The 23643-nt window shown below is 50.3% G+C and overlaps 1 protein-coding gene across 4 annotated transcripts in view; it reads left to right on the top strand.

Annotated features, from left to right (window-relative positions):
- The window catches only part of NKAIN4 (sodium/potassium transporting ATPase interacting 4), a 47066-nt gene that overhangs the window by 7242 nt on the left and 16181 nt on the right, over nt 1-23643 (top strand). For all 4 annotated transcript variants that reach the window (XM_027473006.3, XM_021267979.4, XM_005009222.6 and 1 more), the window contains exons 2-3: nt 16144-16281; nt 16776-16856. In XM_027473006.3, coding sequence (XP_027328807.1) covers nt 16144-16281; nt 16776-16856 — 219 coding nt within the window. The remainder of the gene's footprint in view (nt 1-16143; nt 16282-16775; nt 16857-23643) is intronic.

The raw sequence follows: 23643 nt of genomic DNA, 5'->3' as shown, positions 1-23643 counted from the left end.
GGGGTTTCAGCAAGGCTGCTGCTTCTTGCAGAACTGATTTCTGTGTGGATCACACCGAAGCTGGTGGTGATGTCCTCTGGCTCCTCGCTGGGACAGAAGTTTGATTTCGCTTCGTGTTCCAAGTTTCACAGCCTGGAGAGGAGCGAGCGGCAGCTCTCTGCTGAGGGAAGGTCTGTGGATTGTCTCCTGACTTCCCTGCAGCTCATTAACATCGCGGTCTTTTCCAAGGGATGCTTTCTGGGCTCATTTCCGCACGGATTTAATTGCCATTTTCCTCCTGTCTGCGGCTGGTTCTCAGCACAGCTGCTCCTGTGGCAGGACGTTCGACACAAATACGTTGTTTATCGGGGAAGCTCGCATCCCAGATTTTCTCTCAAAGGTGTGGATTTGTGGAAATGAGGAGAGAAGCTCCTCTAATCCCCCTTCCTCCTTCCTCCCGGCTGCTGTGCGGATGAGTCTCGCTTTGGTAATTGAGGTGTCAGATTCCCTGACACCTTTCGGCTGAAAGGCTGGCGGTGTGGAAGCAGTGACCTCCGCTGCCATCTGCCACAGCTTAATGAAAATATACTGTGGGAATCAAGACAACAGCTTGCCTTCGTCACCTGCGTGGAGGAGGCAGGCGTCAGGAGTCGCCGTGCCAGCCTCCTCCGACACCTCTCAGCGCGGCGCCGAGCTGCCCGCCTGCTCCCTGCTCTCCCAGGCCAGCCAAACATCCGCTTTCTTCTGGAAATTTTCTTCTCCGGCTCTTTGATGCAGTGCTCAAAGCTCTAGCAAACCAGGAGCATCGTCCTATTTTTTCTGCAGGCACACAGATGCTGGTTTGCAGAGGAATTGAATACCACTGAGGAAAGTTTGGTTCAAGTTCTCCTCAGAAGCTAAGTATACTTGATAAAAAATGAATCACGGTGCTCAGATCAATACACAACTACAGTGAATACACAAAGCCTGGGACACTGCCTCCTGTGACCCCTTTTTGGGGAACAGGGACCTGTCCCTTGTCCCTGGTGACCCTGACAGCAGCCTTGGGCCCATTGCAGTGCCTGGTGCTGAATTATATTTTCCAAGTGCTGTTCCCTGAGACAGTTCATCTGTAAGCAGCGTCTCAGCTGAACAGGGAAGGTGAGATAGAGGACACTGACGGAGGGGACGGAGTATTTTATTACCCACACAGAATTTATAAAATATGGAGTGTAACCTTGCATGGAGCTCTGTAGGGTGTGTTCATCCATCTCGGATAAACAGCCTCACCACAATTACCAGTTTGTCACTGTCTGTCCTCAGCTCCACCTGAGAATGATCCCTGTGGTAACAGCTCTTACTCCCAGTACCAGGAAGGTTCCCCCACCTGGAGATCAGGAGGAAGCCAAACCCTGGTCATGCTTGGTTTTGTTCATTCTTGCGAGGTTTGGACATTATTTCTACAGCTCTACAAGTTCAGCAGGGAGATGGTTTTTCTGTGGAGGATGTGTGGCAGGGCCTCCCGTTACTGCTGCCATGGTGCAGATACTCAGCAGCTCCTCGCTCCATGCCACGGGACTTGTGAGCTTTCTTGCTCCTCTTCAAAGATTCTGTACCCTTGACACAACATCAAGCTGGAAATTGTCCCGTTTTTATGAAGGCATGAAGTCCAAATCCCAAAAAGAAGAACGCAGTCGTGGACACACAAACCAAACCAAACCAAACCAAACCAAACCAAACCAAACCAAACCAAACCAAACCAAACCAAACCAAACCAAACCAAACCAAACCAAACCAAACCCAAACCAGCCTTTGTCTGCTTCCCCAGAGGGAATTATTGCGTGAAGGTGGCTGGAGAAGAACTCCCCATGAACCAAAGACCCTGTGACCCTCAGCAGGACAAGACAGAGCTGGCCTGGCGTGCCTGTGTGAGCTGTACTTACAGTCCTGGAAATACCAGAGCCCATATGTATGTATTTATGAGCTACCAGGTCCAAAGAGGCAAGGGCATGGTCTTGCAGCTGATTAACCCTGTCAAGAAGGACTGTCACGTGAGCCCTCAGCCTTGGGTGGGCTGTGGCACTTCCCAGAACCCAAAACGTGGGTTTTGGGAAACCCCAAACACCCCTGGTTCAACTGCAGGGCAGAGGAGCAGCTCTCACGGCGCTCCCCTGGGGGACTGCAAGACGAACAGCCAAGTCTGGCCAGATTTGGAGGCTCTGTGCTTTTAGATAGCACAAATATCCGAACTACTGGCTTCTTACTCACATCAAACCCGGTTCCTAATTTCCCATGGCTCCTGGTAATCCTTCAGCAGCAGATTTCCGTGTGCGAGACGAGAACGGGCTCTGACAGGCGGCTGGCATCCGCACCTCCAGCAGACAACGCGCTTTTTGTGGGCTCATTGTGGGAACAGCCATACACCTGCTTAGATTGTATACGTACAGAATTAGGGGAGAAATCTGATTATCCTAATTACTCAGAAATGCTAAATATGTGCAGAATACAGTTTGGCTAATTAGGCTAGGAGGCTGCTGGCTGTTCGGGTGCTGGGGGAGTGCAGCAGGAGCTCACGGTGGGTCCGTTTTGTGCCCTCTGCTTTGTGAGAACATGGACAAAAATGAGCATGGGGGGTTGGAGATGGCATTGCCAGCCTTAAAACTAATTACAAAGCTGGGAAAGGGCAAATCTGTGCCAGTTTTCAGGATTCTGGGTCTTCAAGTTTCCCATCTCATTATTTGGAGATGAAAGATTCGAAGGAAGGATGGGGCTGCCTCGCCGTGCACACAGCTGGGGAGCGCCTGTGCACAGCACCTTCTCAGACGGGTCTTTTCTGTGTGCTCTTTGCTCTGTGTTTTTGGGAGGCTCTTGCTGAGTACATCCATCACTGAAGTGTCTAGATCCAGAGAACCAGGCTGGTTCCTCCACCTCCATGCTGGACATACACCCAGAGGGCTGGTGGGCTGCAGGGTCCTGCAGGACCCATCACACACACCTTGTAATACTCCTGGGTCCTCCAGTCCCCACAAATCTCTGCCATCAGAGCCCAAACCCAGATCTCCTGGGTATAAACAGTGCACAAACTACATGCTCATCCATCCTTGTGACCCATTCATGCTCGTATCTTTAAATAAACCCATGTGGCTTTTATTCCCTACCTAGCCAGAGGCTACCATCTACCTCAAGCTGTTCTGGGAAGGCAAAGTTTGCTGTTTTAAGTCACCAGCCGTATATTTTGGGTGCTCAGGATCAGTCGTGCTGCCAGATTAAAACATTAGCTGTGAAGTTGGCTAGGAGAAGTTACAGGAGCGCTCGAACTTCCAGGGCTGCCACTGAACTAGTTTAAAACTGGGTTGTGTGACAGCCTGAAAGAACAGATAGGGGGATAGAAAAACTCTGCCATGGCTTCAGACAACAAAGTCTGTGTCTCTCCTCTGATGAATAATGGCTCTTTGTTTTATGCCTCAGATGACAGGGCCGTTACAACTGCTGAGAACTATTCCAGCGCTAAATATATGGCTGCGTAATAAAGGCTCTGCAATCTATGAACTGGGGCTGAATGGCTACTGGAGTGAATCATTTAAAGTGCGATGAATTTCTGAAGCAGCTCATGGTGACAGGAGGCGGAGGGGCAGTAACCTCGTTTTGCAGATCGCCCTGCCAGAGGATGCTTTCCTAGCGTGAGACGTAACCCAGGTTTCACGTCTGCCAAGTTTTTCCCTCGTGGTGGCTCCCAGGGCCGCGGGAAGTTCCTCGCTCGTTTTGGGCACTCACCCACAAAGGGCGTTTCAGACAGAGCCCCGGTGTTGGGTGGTGACACCCTACGTGGATTTTCTAGCAGAAATCCTGGAAAAAATCAGTGCTGACAGACCAAGTGGGAATGGGAACACAGCAGCAAGTCCTTCATTCAGTTCAATGGGATTTTGTTGGACCACGTCAGAAATTGTGATAATCCTGAGGTGCTACTTTAAGGAGGATAATGCTTTTTTTTACCCCAGTGGTGCTTGCACGCTGGTAGGAGAGGGGATGCATGGGTGCTGTTACCTCTTAAATTAGCTGATTTCTCCTCAGAGCCCTGCCAGATTAAACTTCCCTGAAACAACCTAATGTAGCGACGAGGATTTGAATTTCCATAATGTGGATTAGCACTCTTCTATTTTAGCTAATCCGTGCAGGCAGACCTCTGCAAGCAAGAAGGTGAAAGCACGTGAGCGAGGCGATCGGAAAGTTTGCAGCGGAGACAAGCCAGAGACGCTGCTGCTCCTGGGACGAGGAACCAGCTCCGTCCCCCACGGGGAGCGATACCCACAGCAGGGAGGCAGGGCCACGTGTGGACGGAGCTTTTGTAAGAGATGTTAATAGAGGGCAAGTCTTTGTCCCCTTTCAGGGCTGGAGGAGGCAGAAGTGCTCACGGGTGCCCTACTTCAGAGCTGCCACCCCGGCAAGGTCACCAAACCGGCACGGCCCAGACTTGCTGCAAAAGAAGCGAGCTGCCAAAGTGGCATCTATTGAGTGGGCTCGTTGAAAAGGAGAGGGAGAGAAAAAAAAAAAAAGAGGGAGAGGGAAAAGAGAAATTCAGCTCTGCTGTTGAATAAACCATGAGCTCAAGTCAGCAGGGGAGGGTAGGAGAACGTCGTGCGAGGAGCGCAGCTGAGGAGGGGCCTGGCGGTTGTGGGATGCTCCTGGACGCTTAATTGGGGAGCGGGCTGGTGGGGGGCCAAAAGACGCCCCCAATAACATGGAGACTGCAAAAAATCCAAACAAATCGGGTAGCACAACAGACGAGAGAAATTATGCTGGTAAGATAAACCATGGCCGAGTGACGCTGCACAAATGGCCCCGTGGAAGAACGCCACTCTTGTCTCAGCCGCCCTAATTGGGAGGCCGGGCAGCGGGCGGCCAAAGCCCCGCGTTGCACATTTTCCCTTCCTAATGAGGCCCATCCGCCCCCTCCCCCAAGAGCAAAATTCCCCCCAGTCCTATTTAGCTGAAAGGCCTGGTTTCAGTCCGCTTTCCCCCAGCAAACTCATCCTGGCAGGAGCTGCGTTAAGGAGAACGAGGAGGAAATGATAATAAATCGAGGATTCGCTCCTGTTTCACCTCGGGATGAATCCATCCCGTGGGGGACTCGGGAAGGGTGCTAAGAGGACGGACGGGGTTGCTGCTTTCCTTTTGATGCTTGGTCGTGTGGAAAATAACCCCATTCCAGGCCTCGCTCAAAAGGGCTTTCCTTTTAAAATAATGCTCTTTAAAAGGCACCGAGTCCGTATTTATGCCGTCGGAAAGGCAGCAGCTCGCCTCCATCAAAGGGAGCGTCACGGGTCTCGTTTCATCATCTGCCTGGACTGAAACGCCAAAACAAAGGGAATGCAGCACAAAAAGTAGTACGGTCAATGCCATTACTGCACGTCAGAGAACTTGTTAAATCTCAGTTTTTTTAAGCACAATACCATATTGCCAATAAATCCCTGATAAGGATCTTCTGTCTCATTGAACTCCTCTCAAGCACAGCATAGCCGACACCTACAGGAACACACGGTGTGGGGAATGGTGGGCACGAAAACCACGAGCTGACTGACTTCCACCACGGCTCCTTCTCACATTTTGAAGCCAGCACCCTCTGGTGCCTACACCTTCCACCATCTCCACTGTGCTTCACCCTTACTCATTTAATCTGTTTGAGCAGTTTATGTGTCTCTGTTCTCCTGCTCCTATTAGCTTAGGGAAAAGAGAGCTCTCTTCCCAATCCATAATGCCCACGGGGTGGTTGCAGCTGGGGAGGAAACCCAGGGGACCTGGCACCCAGGGGACCTGGCACCCCAAAGACCTGGCACCCAGGGAAACTCCAGGACCACACCACTGGGGCTGTGCGTGGGTTTCAGCAGCGCCAAGATGTGGCTGGCACCTCAGGAGTCCCCAGCCCTTGGGTCATGGCTTTTCCTCCTCGAGTGGCTGCCAAAATGAAGCATCCCTAGAGTGCAGGTCTTGAGGGAGGCGAGGGAAGCTGGGTTTGTTACCTGCGATTATAAAAGTGATTAATCCGTGATTTAAGCAGGATTGATTTCCTCCTGGTGAAGCACTTGGAAGATGAAAGTCAATGGTGATCGATTCATTTTCTAGCTACTCCGTAGAAGTGAAGTTGTTTGTGGGGACTGTGGTTATTGGAAAATTCCTGCAAGACCCCAAAAGCCTCTGCCAGTCCCTATTTGTAGCAAAATGGTCGTTTGCCTGTTTGTTCCAATTTAAAACCCTTCCTATCAAAAGCATTTTACTGAAACCAGAAGCTGGACTGTTAAATGGGTTTCATTTCCAAAATACTCTTTTCTTCCCGATGCTTTCTCATTTCGGGCTTTGATGACAGGCCTGGAAGTTTCCGAGCACATTCTTTAGGGGAGAGTCGGTCAGTATGCGCCGATACGGATTTTGGAACTGGGGAATGGCTACGTCTTTTCACAACACAATTTCACAAGGGGAATTTTCCCTGTGTCTGCTTTTTAACTGAAATAAGCACATTTTCATGTTAGGTTTATTATTATTATTTTGGCAGAATATAAACAACAGTGTTAGTAGACATGATTAAAACTCGGCTGTCTCAGTACGGGTGATTTTATCCCAAGGATAGCGTGCCTGAAATGCAAGCGAATCACTTGGCACACTCGTGGCCAAACTCCTAAAACACCTCCAGCTTCTAATTTGTCTGAAAACTTTCTGCATAGTGTCATGACGTGCAGAGGGAAAAGTCTCCGGGGTCAGATTTGATGTATAAATCCAATCACTTCTGTGGCATTAGCTCATCTGCTCTGTCCTGACTTCCCAGCTGTTCGTTAGACTGAAGTTACATCCTCCGACCACGGAGGGCAAGGTAAGGGTAATAGCTGGAGCAGGCAGCAGTGGGGAGCCTGAATTGATTTGGCATCCTCTGCTGGGACTTGCTGAGCATCAGGACCCCACAGCAGGGCTGAATCTGGGGGGATGCAGGCCTGGAAGTGGGGTGAGGGCTCCGTTTTGCGAACTTGATGGTGAGGGGCACGGTGAGGGTCTGGTGCTGAGACCTGCACAGGAAGGTTCCCAGCCTAAAATGAGACCTCTTGTAATCCCGAAGGGCAGGCTGGCAGCCAAGGAAAACACCGTTACAATGTTGTTAGGGTTCCTGCTGATGCGTTAATATGAAATATTAAAGATTTTGTGCAACATGAGGGGATTATTTTTAATTTCACTCCGTAGCTGGGAAAACGGGAGGTTAACACCTGGGGGAGCAGAACGAAACGCAGGAGACGGATCCTGGTTTGTCCTGTTCTCTGTAGGATCCAGGTTGTGTCAGTGCATCCGTACCCAGCCTCTGTGTGGTTCCCATGAGCTTTTCCCTCCTGTTCCTTGGACCCAGATCTCACAGGGCGCTGCTGCACGTGGCTCCAGCTCGGACACCATGCCTCGCGTTAGCGGATGCTCCAGTGCTGAAAAGAGTGAGGGCTTCTGTCTTCCTCAAGGAGCTGCTGCTCGTGGCGTCACAGCGAGGCAACAAGCAGCACGTGTAGCTGCTGGCAGGTGGAATGGGAAAGCTGTAAAATCCTGGGAAATCCAGCCCTTCGGCTTCACTTGTCTTTCCCTGACCCCGCCACTTCACAGCTAGGTATTAGGAAGCAGAAGTGCTAAGAGGACTTCTCTGCGTCCTGGTGGGGGAGATAAAATCTTCATTGCCTCTCTGCTTTCCATGAGAAACAGATGCTCAATGAAAAAAAAGGGTCTGCTTGTGCTGTAATTACCAGTGGAAATTTCTGGGTGGCCGTGCTGTCTCCCCTCCTGCTGCGGGATGACTACAAATGGGCTTTTCTTCGCGAAGCGGAGTCGCAGCAAGACCATGGCAGCTCCCAATTTCCTCGATTATTAATAATAACAATATCATTTGCTTTCTCCCCTATTTCTCAGCCACCCTGCACTTCCCTTTTAATGAATTCCCTCCCCTGGCTGCAGACTCGGCAGTGACACCAGCCTGATTTGTAATGTAAATAGGCAGCCCAGCGTAAAGGCGACCTGCAAGAGCACTGCGGGGCTCTAATTATAATTTTCATTAAACTCCTTCTGTTTACGAATATCCAAGCAATCTGGCATTGCGGCAGGAGCAAGAGGAAATTAAAGCAACACTACCACTTAGCTAAGGTGTCGGGGAGGGGGAGGACCCAGCTGTTGAGCAGAAACCGAGACAGGGCGCTGCGCTTTCCTGCGGGCGAAGTTGGGAAGAGTTATTCCTGCTCTGGCATCCTTCCCCTCCCGAGCTTTGCCCCAGCTGCAGAGCTAGCATGTGTTTTCCCTTCTGAGGCCCTGGCTGTGTTTTGTGCGTGATCCCTTCGTGACCTAATTAAGGGGCTGAGCTGCTCCAGCCCCAGAGCTGCGTGCAGGGGGACAGCGGCTGCTGGTGCGGCTGGAGTGGGATGGGGAGTGCAGGGAGCTCCGTGCAGCACCACCGAGGTCCTGCTGGTGCTTTGCTGCCCTACACACCAGGAAACATCCTCGTGTTCCCCTGGCTGAGAAATCAGCTTGAGGTGCTCCCAGAGAGGCATTTTTTCCATCTCGCAGGGCACACTAAGCCTTGCTGAAGGGAAAGTGCTGCAGGTGCCAGGCGTGAGTGAGGCTTGTGCCGGGGACACCAAATGTGAGCAATTTTGTCCCTTTAGCTAAAGCTGGGAGATGTTCTCAGAGGAATTCGGATACAGCAAGTCTTCCTTGGGCTGCATGTGGGCAGGATGGGGAAGAACTGAGCTTGTTTTTTTGAGCCTGAAGCAAGAGTTTCTTCCTCCTCTGGGAAGCTGCCCGTGGCATATTTAAGGCTATAAATCAACTCCGGGATAACCAGAGGGAAAGTAAAATTGTAGTTCACAATAAATGCCTATAAAATAGCAAGGATAGCAATAATTTTGTCTAAACTGGGTGAGTCCAACTGGTATCTCATGAGCTTTATACGCCCTGGGAGTCTTGGTCCAACCCCTGAATGGCTTTGAAATCTTTCTGGTCCACCTGGGACTCTGCAAAATGTTCCCAAACTGCTGCTCCTACATCCAGGAGACTCCACAGAGCTGCATGGTTAGCATCCAAACAGCCTTGTGTCCTGGGCAAGTCCTGGCCATGTGCCTGCTCCCTCCCTCCAGCAGCAAAATGCCACAGGAGGTTGATGTCTGTCTCTTTTAGCTGAGCAGATAGTGTTTAAGATAGCAATTCAGAGGGTACAGGGTCAGTCCCTATAGCTAACAGCCCCTTTGCTAATTTTCAACTATTTGTATTTTTTCCCTGCATCCCTGCCAGGCAAACAAACCCAAACTTTGGGCAGCCTTCCTGGCTGAGCAGAGGCGGAGATCACGGACTGTAACGCCCTGTTGGTAGGAAATAAATCTCTCTATTAGAAAATTAAATTCCTGCTGATCTCCAACGCTGCTCTGCCTCACAGCCTTTATAGGGTTTAGACGGCTTCGTAAATGGTAGCAGATCTCCTGAGGGAAATGGCTGGGGAGTTAATGGCATGTCTTTAATAGACTTCGCTCAACAGTGAAATTCGTGCTACTGGTGGGAGAAGGCTCCCCCCCAGGCCCCTTTTTAGGGTCATTGGTGTGAGGTGGGCTGGGGTAGGGCTGCAAGTCTTGCAGCAGGAGAGGGGAACAAGGCTGCCACGAGCACAGAGCCCGGGGTAAGGCTGTGCCTTGCGGAGCAGCTGGCTGGTGAAAAAGTCAGGCACTTGTTGAAGGAACTCATTATTTTTGCGTCTGTTGGAAGCGGTCACATCCCCTTTGTTCCAGTGCCCCCTCTCTGTTGCGAAGCTGGAGAGCCGAAGCAGAGCCCTGAAACTGCGGGAGGAGAAAAAGCTGGGGGCAGGGGGTCTTGTGGGCACAACAGCTGAATCTAATGATGTTTGGAAAACTTAGGTCTGAGTGTTGGCATAGGTTACAAAGCGAACGAGTTTGTCATTCTTCTCAGAGCCCTTTTTTGCCTGGCTCACAAAGGCACCTGCTTATTAATTTGGGCTGATTGCTAATCTTGGCAATCAGCAATCAGAGCAGCGTGCAGCACTTCGATGTTATCGGGAGGCAGGAGTGCGGGGAACGGTGTGGCTGTGGTTTATGAAGCTGCTGTGCACAAACCGGGGCTCCAGGTGAAACCAAGAGGCTTCTGCACTGCCTCGGTGCCGGTCTCATCCCTTGTGCTCACCGAGGATGGAGGATGGTGCCTCTCCTGGAATGCTAAGCAGCATTCAGGCATGTGGGGCTGCATAATCACAGATCTTCGCAGCCAGGATGGTTGTGAAAGCCATCGGTGCCAGAAAGCCACCGGGATGGAGGGCAGAGCAGCCACCATGCCTATGTCAGGCATTTGTCTCCCAGGCCCTCAGAGTGACCAGCTTGCCTCGGAAACATAAGTGATTTAAAGATATAAGGTCTGCTCCCTAAGGTCTGTGTGAATAGAAGGGGTTCAAGCAGCTCCAGGGGAGGAAACGGACCCAAGCGGGCAGAGAATGGGGCTCATTGTGTCCAGCGGGACCGACCGCGCTGGGGGACAGAGTGACAAACGGAGACCTCCCGTGCAATTAGTCCCCTGACCTCCGCGGCTTGGCGAGGGATGCCGGGAAGGGAGCTGGGGATCACAAGGCCCCAAGGAAGGTTTCCTTGACAACACTTAGTGAAGAAAAATGAGATTTCGTGAAGGCAGCGTGGATCAGCACGTGAGATGCCGACTTGGGAAGAGACAAGGACGGGGCACCTAGCAAACGAGCCCTTCAGTCAGGGGGACGTGAAACACAAGCTCAGTGAGTTGCTCATTTTCAGACAAACTCAATTAAACAGCTGTTAAGACCATTAGTATTTATTCAGAGATGCAGCCGCTCTGGTAAAAGCAAGCTTGTTGGTTAACTCCATAATTTTTCTACCCACAAAATCTTCACCTTGAATAAGCCCCGGCGTACAGAGAAGTTTCTGCTCACCGCTGCGATTTTCATCGCACTGCAGCGTGGGTTTAGGGTTCCTTAGATCTCATCCTGTTTCACCATTTCCAAAAACAAAGCAATTGTATAGAAAGACTACAGCGTAATAAGAATGATAATGCCAACAACAACAATAACAGCAACAACAATGCACAGGGCGAGTGTCTGGCATTGCCAAACTTCTGGTCTGGAAGAACCAGGAAAAAAAAATGTGTTCAAACCCCAAATAGATACATTTTAAAATGAGACATTTGAGACTTTCTTAATTTCTTCCTGCTGTCTCAGCTCGCTGGACTCAAGCATTCATCGTTATATGATGTCTCATCGGGACAGCAGTGCTGTGACTTCGCCCTGAACTCGAGCCATCAACCACCGCGTGGCCAAAATACCGCAGGAAATCAGCGCAAGTTTCCTCCTCAAGAAAAGGCCCGTGACCTTTCTCAGTGAAAGTCTTGGCCGCCCCGGTGGTGTTTGCACAGCAGACAAACAAAGAGCATCTTCTTAAAAAGCAAGGCCGCTTGGCAGGGACCCAGCAGCTGAGTCAACGAGTCGGGACTCAGCCAGGCAGGGCTGAAAATCCGAGGAGCGCGGTGCTGGCCCAGGGGTGCAGCTCAGGCACTTTCGCAGTTCAGCTTGGCAAGAGAGCAAATATTGGGGGCTTATATCGCAATTCTGTCTGTGCTGAAACTGTAGGTCCACACACAGAGATCCAGGGTGGCTGTGTACACCTCTGAACAAGGGCAGAGCAGAGTTGGAGCGGTCCATGAGGCTGTGTCATTGTGGTGAGAGTTATGGGAAGCACAAAAGTTTAAAAGTGGCTTTTTTATTGTCCTCGTGGAAAATTGGCTGGGTTTCTGGATAAAACATGCTTTCACATTTCGTATAGGGAATGTCTCCCGATTTTAGGGAAAATTCTGCCTTGTCAAAACCTGAAGCTACCAGGTACCACTCCTCAAAGTCAGCTCCTGAAAAGTATAAAACTTTTCTGGAGGAAGAAGAGATTTTCTGACCAGCTCAAACCACAGCTATGGGCCTGATAAAAGGGCAAACCTCAAACGAACTCCCAAGGCTACACAGCACTGGCTTTTGGGAAGGTTTGTCTCCAGTCATGCACTAACACTACAGAAAACTGAAACTGAGATGATTTGATGAATTCATGGAAGAAATCTTTCCATTATGAAGACAGTACATAAAAACTTGCCTTGTCCCTGTCTAAGTAAACCAAGGAGAGCAAATCGAGCTGATGGCATCGCCTTGATAGAAGAGTGTAAAGGACAGGGAGTTAAGGGATTATGGCAACTGATTTGTTCACCGACACCTCTTTTTCCTTAGCAGTATGGAAGCACAAGGGGAAAAGGTTGGACTCCCCAGCTAACCAGCATGACAGAAACAACAGATGAAGCAAAGAGGAGGCGATCAGAAAGACTGGGAGGGCCAAAATTTAAACAAGTACCCCCCAGCCCACGTTAAATCACCCCAGAGCGTCCTGCAGGCAGCAACATCCGCCAGTGACACTGTGCTGCCAGAGCCATCACAAACACAGCTGGGATGGTTTGAACCCTCCGACAAGAAACTGTTCCACATTCAGAGATGTTTTTTAGGGCCACATTCCTATTCTGCAGGAGGGTCCATCAGGCGATGCTCCCCTGCAGCTCGGGGACAGCATCTCCTCTCTGGTGAGGCTTTAACGGTGCAAAGCCCTTGAGCACGTCCCATCCTGCTGGCTCACAATGCCCCTCTCTGTATGTGAGCCTCAATATAGGACTCTCTGTAAGCTGCAGAACGTCTTCTCTGCCTTTCTTATCTTTCCCAGCTGTATAAATGAGCGATAGCCTGGCGGAGAGCTTGAGCTCGTTTTGTTTGCATGGCTAACAGTTGCTTCACGTGCTTATTTGCTGTTCCAGTTTCACTCAGATCAGCAGAAATGTGGTTTGTTTCAGCAGAAGAAAGTCTGCCGCTATTCTGATTTTAGTACCACAACACGTAATTTAATTTAAGGAGTGAAAGGTAAAAATGTCTCGCGGTCTAGGAAAGCAAAAAGAGCAGAAGGAATACTATTTTTAATAAGAACACTCATAAAGGAGAAAAATTCGTTCTCCCTGATGGAAAGGTCCTGTCAGCTTTGAATGGCTTGAAACCTGTTCCCCAATCTGCGAAATTTCTCCTTACAACAAATATCTCCAGACTATACCAGGGTTTCTCAGCAGAATAGTGTGAATCATCATAGAGAACGTTGCAGCGAGGAAATGACCCTGCAGAGCCTTGGCAGCAGCAGCGAAAGCCGGCATTTCCCCTGCTCAGCACGAGGATCCAAGAGGGGCTCCGTCGAGGGGTGCCGGTTCATCTGCACACATCAGGGGGGCAAACCCTGGCCCTGCTGATTCTGCCCAGGCTGAGGGAAGCAGGCATGAAGGCTCCAGCCACATTCCCTGCATCTGCTGCTTTGTTTCCAGCCCCAGACCGAGGGCAGCCCAGCACAAACCTCAGCCCTGTTTACCTGCAGATCTCAGCAGTGTTTAATGGGTGTGCTCTGCACACAGAACTGCAGCATAATGAGTGGAATGCTTGTTGGTTGGGTTTTAGCAAATGTTTTCTTAATTATCCCAGATTCCTAAGGGGACAGGGACAAGCCCAGGGTAACTTTGGGCTGCTTTTCTGACAGCTGGGTCGCAGCCCAGGCTCACTATGTCAGTAACACAGAGCTGAGTTTCACCAGTAACGTTTGAGCTTGTCATCAATACAGAAAATTGCTTTTGTATAAATGAGGAAGCAGCTTGCCTTAGCGCTCACATCCCCCAGAAGTGTACGACCCAGCTCCCGCTCCCCTTAGTCGAACCGACGGGCACAGCAGCTCTCTGCACCAGCTGAACCCACTGCAGCTCCCAGGCACACAAAAACACTTAAAAATTCAGGGTAAGGAGCAAAGGAAGGTAAATTGGGATGGAAACAACTTGGAGATGAGGGCAGTCACAGTAAGGAGAAGGGAAGTATGACACAAAGCCAGTGAGCCAGCGACCTCTCCACGAGTCGCACCACAACACCAAGTCAGCTGGGCTTGGCACGTCCTGCGGGAGCTCTGCTCACACTGATTGCAGGGACACAGATAAATCATCTCCAGGGCGGTTGGGTACCTCTCAGGTCACAGAGCGATGTTTTCCCTGGTCCAAACAAGCCAGGAAACATCAAGAAGATGTTTTCCCCTTTTACACATCCCTAATGGAAAGAAGAAAACACTTCTCTAGAGATGGATGCCGTGAATCTTGATTGCGAGAACCCCAGGCAGGCAGCACGGGTAGGAAGGATCTATCCTTATCCCCTTTTTGGGGGCTGAAGGCAGGAGGTGAGGCTCAGCGCTGGTGCCCCCAGCAGCAGGGGGATGTTATCTCTGCAGGGCACAGCCCCACGTGTCCCTGCAGCCAACCCAGGCAGCGCCGTGCCAGCTCCGGGCAGCACACGCTGCTGCAGCAGCACACTGCACAAAGCTAATTAATGCCTGATTGGATGAGGTGCTCACGGACAAGCGGCCTGCTGCCAGCCAGTCAGAACCCCAATGCCCCAAATATCGTTAAGGTATGTGCAGTAATCCCCTCCTGAAAGGTTAAGTGGTTAACCTGTTCCAGCTGCTCCAGACGAGCTGGAGACAATCTGTGCTGGGGGAGATGGGGCAGCGCCTGCCCTGGTCTGCCCGCAGCATCCTACAGGATCCTCAAACTGATCAGAAGGAGCCTCTTGCTTCAAAGGGAAGATGATTGTTTTGCAGAAGGCTCAGGAGACTGCCTCCGTTCCCTCCCCAGGCTCCTGCGCCCCTTTGCTGGTGAGGAGAGATGTCAGTGGGGGAAAGCTCTCACCGCCACACCAACCGATCCCCCTTGCCCAGGACTGATGGCCCTGACACAGAGTTCTTTGAAAAAGAAATTTGTGTTGAACTTCCAAGATAATGTTCAGAACTGCAATAGCTTCACAGCCCAGAAGAAATGCAAAGTTTGTTTCCCCACTATTTGGGAAGAAGGAGGAACAGTGGTCAGTTGGTAGATGTGGCTTCCCTCATTGCGTGCCTAGGCTGGGTCCTGCAGCCACTCGAATCCTTAAATGCCTTAAACCATTACAAAAGCCCCAGTGCTTGGCCCCCACCTGCCATCATCTAAAAGCCAAGCCAGGAAAAAATTGGTTCACGTTTCATAGCTGACTACACATAGTAGACTAAGATCATCCAAGCTTAATGTCTAATTAGTAGTTAAATTGACTATCGATGGTAAATTGTAATGATTTATTTAAGTGAAAATAAATATGAAATGTCATAACGTAATTGCAGCGCACTACGCTAATGAAACACATGTTTGAAATTCACAGGAAAAAATATTCTTTGAAATCCACTGGACAAACCTGCAGGAACCATTTTGCCCCCTCCACTCACTGTTTCCCTCATTAATATTTAAGGGCTGCGGGGACGTAAAGGCCAGCGTGCAGTTGTGTGTTTGTTTTGCTCTTGCAGCTGCATGCCAAAAACAGCTGTTCGGATCCAGATGAACAGTTCCTTGCCCGATACAATGGTTACAGAAGAAAAGCACATCTTTATGCAAATATGGTTTGAAAATCAGACCAAGCACCTCAACAGTAGTGGAGTTTTATTTCCAGGACGTAGACCTAGCCTTGAACCAGGCTATTAGTGCTGGAGAGGAACGCTGTGTCCTCCAAAAAGCTGATGTGTTTGCAGAATTTCTTTGCTGGGTGGCAGCATTTTCTGCTGGGGGAAGGCAGAGGAGAGAATTCCCTCCTCCCTCTCACCTTGATGGATGCGTGCTGGAGAGCAGAAAGCTGAGAGGTGTCAGGAATGATGGAGTGATGCTGACGGCTCTGATAAATGAGTTCTTGGACGTCCTGCTGCAGCCGTTTAAGGCGCTGCTGTCTTGCTCTCACCTCTCCCCTCTGCCAGGGCAGCCTCCCCGTGGCAAAGCGCACAGAGAGGCCGTGCCCCACGTAGGCACTGGAGCTCCCTGCTCCTCACCAGCTCAGCCGTCGGAGGGGGAAGGAGAGGTGCAAAGAAGGGCAGTTGTGCACACACATCCTGTCCTACTGCCCCGGTTCATGGGCAGCAAATTGCTTTGGGGTGGGAGTCACCACTCCAGCTGCTGCAGGGATTTGCTCAGGGAGCGTGTCAAGACCTTGACAAGGAACACCATGAGTCCAGAGGCTGTAACTCTCCTTGTTCTTCTCCTTTCCAGCTTGCGGCGTTAGAGAGGCAGGTGTTTGATTTCCTGGGATACCAGTGGGCCCCCATCCTAGCCAACTTCCTCCACATCATCATCGTTATCCTTGGCCTGTTTGGCACTATTCAGTACAGACCTCGCTACATAGTGGTGGTAAGTAACATCCGCTTTGTTCAGAGCCTTTCAAGGCCCTTCATAGCCTTTGTTCTGGGATGCAGCAAGCGATGAGGCACTGAGGAAAGCCCTTGGGAAATCAGGCACGAGCACTGCAAACAATTTTAGCAGGAGGTGCCTGGCTGTGCTAAGGAACACGTTGTTTGGTGTGCTGCACTTGTGTGCTTACTCCAGACTTGGAAGACTTCAGATATTTAGTACTGGCACCAAAGTAATGCCAGGACACCGCACAAAAGAGAGGGAGAAAGAGATCTTGGACATAGCAGAAGCTCTTCCAGTCCCTCCAAGGCTCTGCCTCTGTGTCTCTAATTAGGCAAGGGACCTTCTGCACATGAGAAACAGAGGGAAAGAAAATTGTTACGGTGCTGACTCAGTGCATTTCACTGTCCCCAGCTGGATCACATACATATAAAGCAATTCCAGTGACTTCCTCATGTTTATTGCTTCTCTCTCCCCGTCCTGTTCCCTTCTAGTATGCCATCTGGACTGCAGTTTGGGTCACCTGGAACATCTTCATCATCTGTTTTTACTTAGAAGTGGGAGGGCTCTCAAAGGTGAGTAGGAGCTCCGGGGGTAAGTGCCTGGGTTTTTGTAGAAAAACAAATAGCAGTAAGTGGCTGGGATAAGTCCATGTCCAGGGGTGTTGTGAGTTAATACCCGTGAAGCTCCTGAAGGCTGAAATAAGCTAAGTATTGCTGCCTGCTTATCGAGGACTAAGTCAGAAATAATAAAAATGGGAGGCAAGCCCTAAACTGAGCCTGGGCTGCAAGCAATGAAGTACGAAGTGTTGCTGCAGCTTAGCAGACTACGAGCGATTATGGGCTGTGGGTTCAGTTCAGAGCACTCCACATCTGGCCTAAATTCCCAGGTCATACATCTAAGTTGCAGTCATAATTGGAACCGCGCTGTGTTTTTCATTAGCCCTACAGCGAGTTGTGAGTGACGTTACAAATCCTTTGCAGATAAGAAAATGTAATTTCTTAATTCCTCAATTAATCTCTGTTTCCCCTCACGACTATCTTTAGGAACTTCGCGGGAGCTCTCGCCCAAAACAGCGATTACTCAGGGGCTGGAAGCTCAGCCTGAGATGATCTTGGTCTTGGCTGTGACCAAGGAAAAAAAAGAAGCTTATCTAACTATTTTAAAGCTCCCTTCTGAGGGAAAACATTGGCTTGAAAAACTGCTCTGGGAGCTTCCCTGGCAGCCAGTGTTTGCTCCCATCCAGCTGATATTTGCGTTCGCTAATCCCGACCTGCCCTGTGTCGGCTGATTGCTGTTCTGCAATTCAAACGGCCTCACAAACTTCACCTTCTCCACCCCAGAGGAGCTTCATCTCGTAACCTTGCTCTGTGCTGGCGTTTGTTTCAGCAAAGCCAGCACGTGATGAAGCTTTAGTTAGCCTGCAGGATGTCCCCTGTGATGGGGACCCTTTTGGTAGGGCTGGGTTTCAGGAGGTACCGTTACCGACTCAGTGGACCTCTCTAGAGCTGCAATGAAAATGTCACACTGCTGCTTTAGTGGCACCTGGGGGGTGGAACAAAACCAAAGATTACTTATGTTGGTTTGGTGGTAAAATCCTTTACAGCCTTGCCTCTATTCTTCATGTGTTACTTCCATTTAAAAATGCTGCCTTGTAAGGAAAAAATCACGGTGCTGCTTTTCCTCCCCCTTCCCTGTATCTGAAGGTATTTCTGTCTTCGCAATGACAAAACAAAACCTCATTTCCACATAAGAAGGAAAGATGCACTTGGAGCAGGAGTTAAACTTTCTGTAGGACGGCGTGAGGTTTCGCAGGCTGGCTAGACGTGGGCAGTGTTGTTCTCCTGCTGCATCTCTGGCAACCTGACCCAACGCCAGCTGACATCTGTAGGGTCTCATTGATCGAATCAGCCCTGGGATCAGGCCCCAGGAGGACACCTGGGCTCGGCTGGGAACATGTAGAGCAGGCTCTGGGAGGGGGGCGAGTATCAGCTGGGGTTGGGGGCACTTGGAGCAGCAGGTACCTTGGAGCAGCAAGCCCTGGGCACCTTGACTTCTTGGGAAATCCAAGTTTGTAATGAGGCTGGCAGTAAACATGTGGATTCGGGATATTAGAAGATATTATTCGGGATATTTGGTGCGATGCTGATGGAGCTGGTGAGGTGAATGCTAACTCGTTACCTACTAGACTCCATGGGGAGTGTTTCAGACACGTGTTTTCACGCTCGCTGTGTTCCTGTGCAAGTCCCTCGAGGGGCTGGTAGTTCTGAGGGAGGTTTTGGGATGCTGTTTGCTCCGGGATCCTTGGTGGGGCTGTGGGAGGGAGCTGAGGGAGGGGGAGAGCTGCTTTCCTGCTCGCCCCGCGGTGCTCCTGACAAGGACAGCCTGCCGGGGAGATCTGTCAGCAGCTGGCTGATTTATAATGACAAAATGCAGAGAGGGCACCGAGCTGGAAAGAATGGAGTTTGTTACCTCGGCGGCTGGCGGTGACAGCCCAGACTGAGACAGGGGATGGATAACTCAGGTGGGGTGAGAAAAGGGAGAAAGGACCCAAGGGTTTCTGCTGCAACAAGTTTGGGATGTGCCTGGAGAATGAGAAAATGAGGAAATTATGATGGTTAGGTGCACTTATTGCAAGTAATTCTCTCTGCTGTGATGCTTCTATCCAAACTCATTGGTGAGAGTGCAGGATGCAGGCAGGGGGATGCCAGGCAGCGCTGGGCTGAGGTTTTTGTGCCTGGCTGATTGAATAAACAGAAACCAGGGACACTGCAGCTGTGGGGTCTGGGAGATAAGGGCCTCTCTCAGCCCATAAACAAGGCAGCACAGGGATTAAGAGACTGTTACAAACTGGTCATCCGTAGAATATGGGCTGTAGGCGCACAGTTGTTGAACAGCACTTAGGGGGGCTTGCTCTTTGCCTTCCTTTACCAAGCAACTGCTCCTCCACTGCCCCTTTCCTTCTCTGGGTCATCTCTGCCTTCCTCTACTTTCTCCTGTCTTTCATGACAATTCCTGAAGTGCTCCTCTGTCCTCCAGGCTCCTCCTGCAGCTCTCGCTCTCTCCTGGCCAAGGAAACCCTGAGGCAGGCTGTTCTGGCCGGCTGTGCTCAGGGTGGTTATAACTACTCTGAATTCTTGTAATCCAAAGGGAAAATGTTCATCCCTGCTCTGTGAATCTGTTCTCTACTTCTTGAAGAGCTCAGCTGGCCTGATTTCTACTTTTCTACCCTGTCATTTTTTATTCTGTGATCTTTTTTTAGCAGGAATAAGGAGTGTGAAACATGGCACAGCAGAATTTCATTAGGTGGACAGACACAAATAGATCTGCGCAAGCGTCTAAGAAAGCACTTCCCTTGCTGCTGGAAAGGCCTCCCTGGGTGTTAGCATATGTTAGCTTGGCTGTAAGCGCTTTGCCAGCGAGCAGGCAAGAGATACAGCAGGCTGGATTTGAAAGGTTGCATCTCAGCACCGGCAGTGAGATGGGGACGTGCTAGGAGAGGCTTCTGGCAGTGCTGCCTCGCTGGCTGCCCCTGCTCGGGTCTGAGCACGCCAGCATCTGGGAGAAATGCTGTCTGAGAGCTCTGTACCGCTCTGTGTCACTGTGCTTGGTGGGACGTGTGGCTAGCACACTCTGCAGACTTCTGGTCCTCCTCCTCTGGTCTGTTCCTCTTATCTCTCTCTCTTTTTTTTTTGTCCATCTGGCCGTTGAGTAAGGTGAGCTGCTGGAAGCTGCCTCCTGACCATCCAGGCTGTGCTCGAAGTCCTGTGTTAAGCTTCTCCCCTTCTCAGAGTGATGCACGCTCTCCTCAACACCTCAGTATGAATTGTCAGCCTGAGTTAATAATTAAAATCCTGCTGGTAAGACACATGAGCATCTGTCTGTCCTGCTGCCATGCTGACTGGCTCTTCATCACGTACTTGAGAAGCATTCGGAGACATTTGAGGAATTGTTGTCTATTCACTTTATTCCTTTGTCTCTCCCCCCTGGAATTATTCATCTCATAAGGGTGATTTTTCACACCCTAACCCCCTTTTTTTCCCCACTCTCACCTCTACCCAGTGCTTTGATCTGAATTCAGAGCCCTGGTGGTCTAAATTTCCTCTGGAAACACAAGGAAAAAGAAAGTCTGTATCAGTCAGATGGGGTACGTGTGTCATTTGTATTCCAGAGACTCTGGGTGGCATCTTTGGGATAACTTCGTACCTGAATAAATACTGTGAGGAGGCTGGTTAAATGCATGCTGAATCACAACTGTCCCTCAACTCCACCTGAATTTAGAAGCTGAAAGCCTGGGATTTGCCCTTTAAACGCAGTGGCATTGTCAACAAGTGTGCTGAGAAACGATGGAAGTGCTGCGCTGCGGTCTCAGGGTGATACAGATATTCAGCACACACGACTAGGAGATAAACATCATATTTCCCATTCTGATAAGAACTGTTTCCAACTTAATGGATATAAAATCCTGCTGTCAAGCTCTGGGAGCTCTCATACAGTGTTCAACTTGTTTCCCAAGACGTTATAATGATGCCGTGCTTGATAATTAAGGAAATAAAGGGGGGCATAATTCAGAAGGATGTTCACAAGAAGAGATCAAGCCACCGTTGATTAGTCCCTTAAAAATAATGTTAGAAAAGCTTTCTAAAAAATCTTTTAGAGAAAGGAAGCTTCGTAACACAGCTGCTTCCCTGAGGGTGAGAGCTAGGTGTGAATTTCCCTGTGGGAAACAGTGGGGAGAGGCTGGGAGCAGAAAATGGACACTAAAATGTAGGTACGACACTTTTAGTGCTGTCGTCTTCCTTCTCACACTGCTGGCAAATAGATAGCAACAAGGTGCTACGGCAGTTCAGAGCCAAGTGTGATTTCTGGCTGGCCTTCAACATCCTCCTGAGGAGGAGCTCGTAGCGCTCTCTGCTCGTATTTCTCCCAAGGCTGAAGGTTAAGGAGGGAACGATAGCCCTCCAGCCTGTCAAGGAACAAGGGGGAGTGCAGTTACACAGCTCCTCGCCCTCCCGCCAGCAGGGCTTGCTCACTTCTGGGACTCATTAGTATCTTTCAACCTGCAGGGTTTCAACTTCTGAGAGTGTTTTGGTGTGTTTAGACTTCAAATGCTTTACAGAAAGGTCTTGGGAAACAGCTGTTTCCAAAATTTTCTCGCTGTTGATCTTTTTCTGATGGTTTTAGAGCAGTGTTCCTATTTCACAGTTACATCTCTCTTCAACCACCTCCTCGCAAATGATGCTGGCAAACCACAGGAGACATCCTGGGATTGTTCTCCTGATCCCCCAGCAAGCACTGAACAACTGGAGGTCAATTAACTGATTTTCCTGGATGCTCTTTTATTATGCCTTATCCATGCAGGTATCCTCGGAGGACCCCAGCCAGGGAGACGAGCAAAGGGACGGCGTCGCTCTGCATGTCCAGAGCCTTTCATTTGTGCTGCCCTGGTGCCCTGCAGAGCTGTTGCCTCTGCACTGTGAACCCGAGGGCATCTGCTGCAAAATCAGTATTCGTGTTCCATCTGCGATGGCTGGCTTGTGGGTGGGAGTTGTGGGGGTACCTTCAGAATTCAAATGTGCTCCTTTGCTCCACTCGGTTCCAAGCAGATTATAATATTTCTGCGCAGAGCTGGAGTGTGACAGCAGATGAGCAGCACTGACTGCTGCTCAGGACCTTCCACCTGCCCACCTCCAGCCCAGCACTCATTCTGCTTTTCCAGGCTTCGTTCACGAACAAGTTCAGCTTCTGCAGTAAAGCTAAGCCAGAACCAGTTCTGTATCATCCATCAGTCATTACAGAGGTTTGGGAAGGAGAGCAGCCTGCTCCTTATTTTGCCAAATACACACAGATGCCTCTGGAAGGAGCAGAGAAGAGCACTGGAGGGGCTCTTTGCATCAGCGAGGCAGAAGGTTTGGGAAAGCACCATCTGTGAGCTGGGAAAGGGAAGCCCTGGGGACCGGGGTAAAGAGTAGATCCTGTGGTGCCCCATGGAATGGCTTTGTTACTGCGCTAATTGGGGAAAGCCCCAGGCAAAGAAAAAGGAATTGAGTCTTTGTTGTTGTTGTTGTTGAGATGATTTTTTCCTTCCCTAACTCCAGTGGTCTGTGAGAAGAGCCCAGCAGCTAGGAGGGCTGGCTGGCTGCAGGGGGAAGAGCTTTTCTGGGGAAAAAGCTGGGATAGAAAGAGCAAGCTTTGCAGAAAAGATGCAATTTGGTTGATATATGGGATCTCTGTGGGCCACCGAGGAGCAATGCCCAGCAGAGGGAGCAAGCTGGAGACTCTTCCGTCAAAACTGCCAAGAAGCTGCACGAGCAAACTCCAGCAATGTAGATGGCACAGCTCCTTGCAGGGTGTTATCCTGGAGCTGCCAACCTAATTATTTCCCTTGGCCTTAAAAACGCAGGCAGCTCCCTTTAAATTCCCAACTGTTAATAGTTTTCTCTATTGTCTTTCCTTTGCCATTCAGGCTGCTCGTGCGCTGGTGCCATCCTTCATCTCCATGCCCTCCTCCATCTACTGTAAAACATCCCATCTGCTGCGGTGATTATGTCGGGAACTTGGCAGCTGCCTCCTCACTTAATTGTCCACATTTCTTAACATGTGCTTCCTGCAGCATGTTTTAATAACAGCTTTGCAAACTGTTTCTCAGGATCCGTGGTGCAGCGGAGGGTACCCACACAATGCGCGCGCTGGGGCGTTCGGTCTCTATTCACGAGTTATCTGGCTGGCGTTCAGGTTTTCTGCTCTTGTAACTCAAATTTGCCCCTGGATACAAACATGGGTATGCAGAAGTGTATCTGCAGGCTTACCTGGCTCTGCTCCCTGGACTGACAGCAGATTCGAGTCCTCTGGGCTGAGGGCAATGCAGAGCCTGGAGTGGCTGCTCTCATCCCGCGCTGCTCTCATCCCATTTTTCCCTCTGGACTGTGGGGAACTAAGGCAGAGGAGCTGCCACATTTGGATTCCTGTGTTAGGAAGTGAATACCCCAAGCTCTGCTGCTGTTCTGGGAGCTGCTTCTTTCCTGCAGGCGGTCTGCACGACCCTGGCATGACCAGTGCCAAGTAGCACACAGATAGGTGCTAAAAGCTTTAGAAACATTTGGCTGGGTGTGTGAATCCAAAACATATTCCTACCCTGTAGAGACGCATGACTTCTCTGCCTGATCTGTTTTGTAATCTAACCTTCGGAATAAAAATTCCACTCCCTTGTGGCTGATTCTGCATCAGAGTGACCCGAGAGGCCTGCCGGGGGCACCCAGCACTTAGCACTTGTCTATGGAGCGATGTGGCTGATCTTTCCTGACCCACTCTGCCAGCTCTCAGTTTGTGTTTTGCCATCTGCAGGGAGGGCTTTGCTGTGTC

This window comes from Anas platyrhynchos, chromosome 21 (assembly GCF_047663525.1).
Source record: "Anas platyrhynchos isolate ZD024472 breed Pekin duck chromosome 21, IASCAAS_PekinDuck_T2T, whole genome shotgun sequence".
NCBI lineage: Eukaryota > Metazoa > Chordata > Aves > Anseriformes > Anatidae > Anas > Anas platyrhynchos.
The sequence above is the reverse complement of the archived record's forward strand: the minus strand, read 5'-3'. Positions and strand labels throughout refer to the sequence as shown.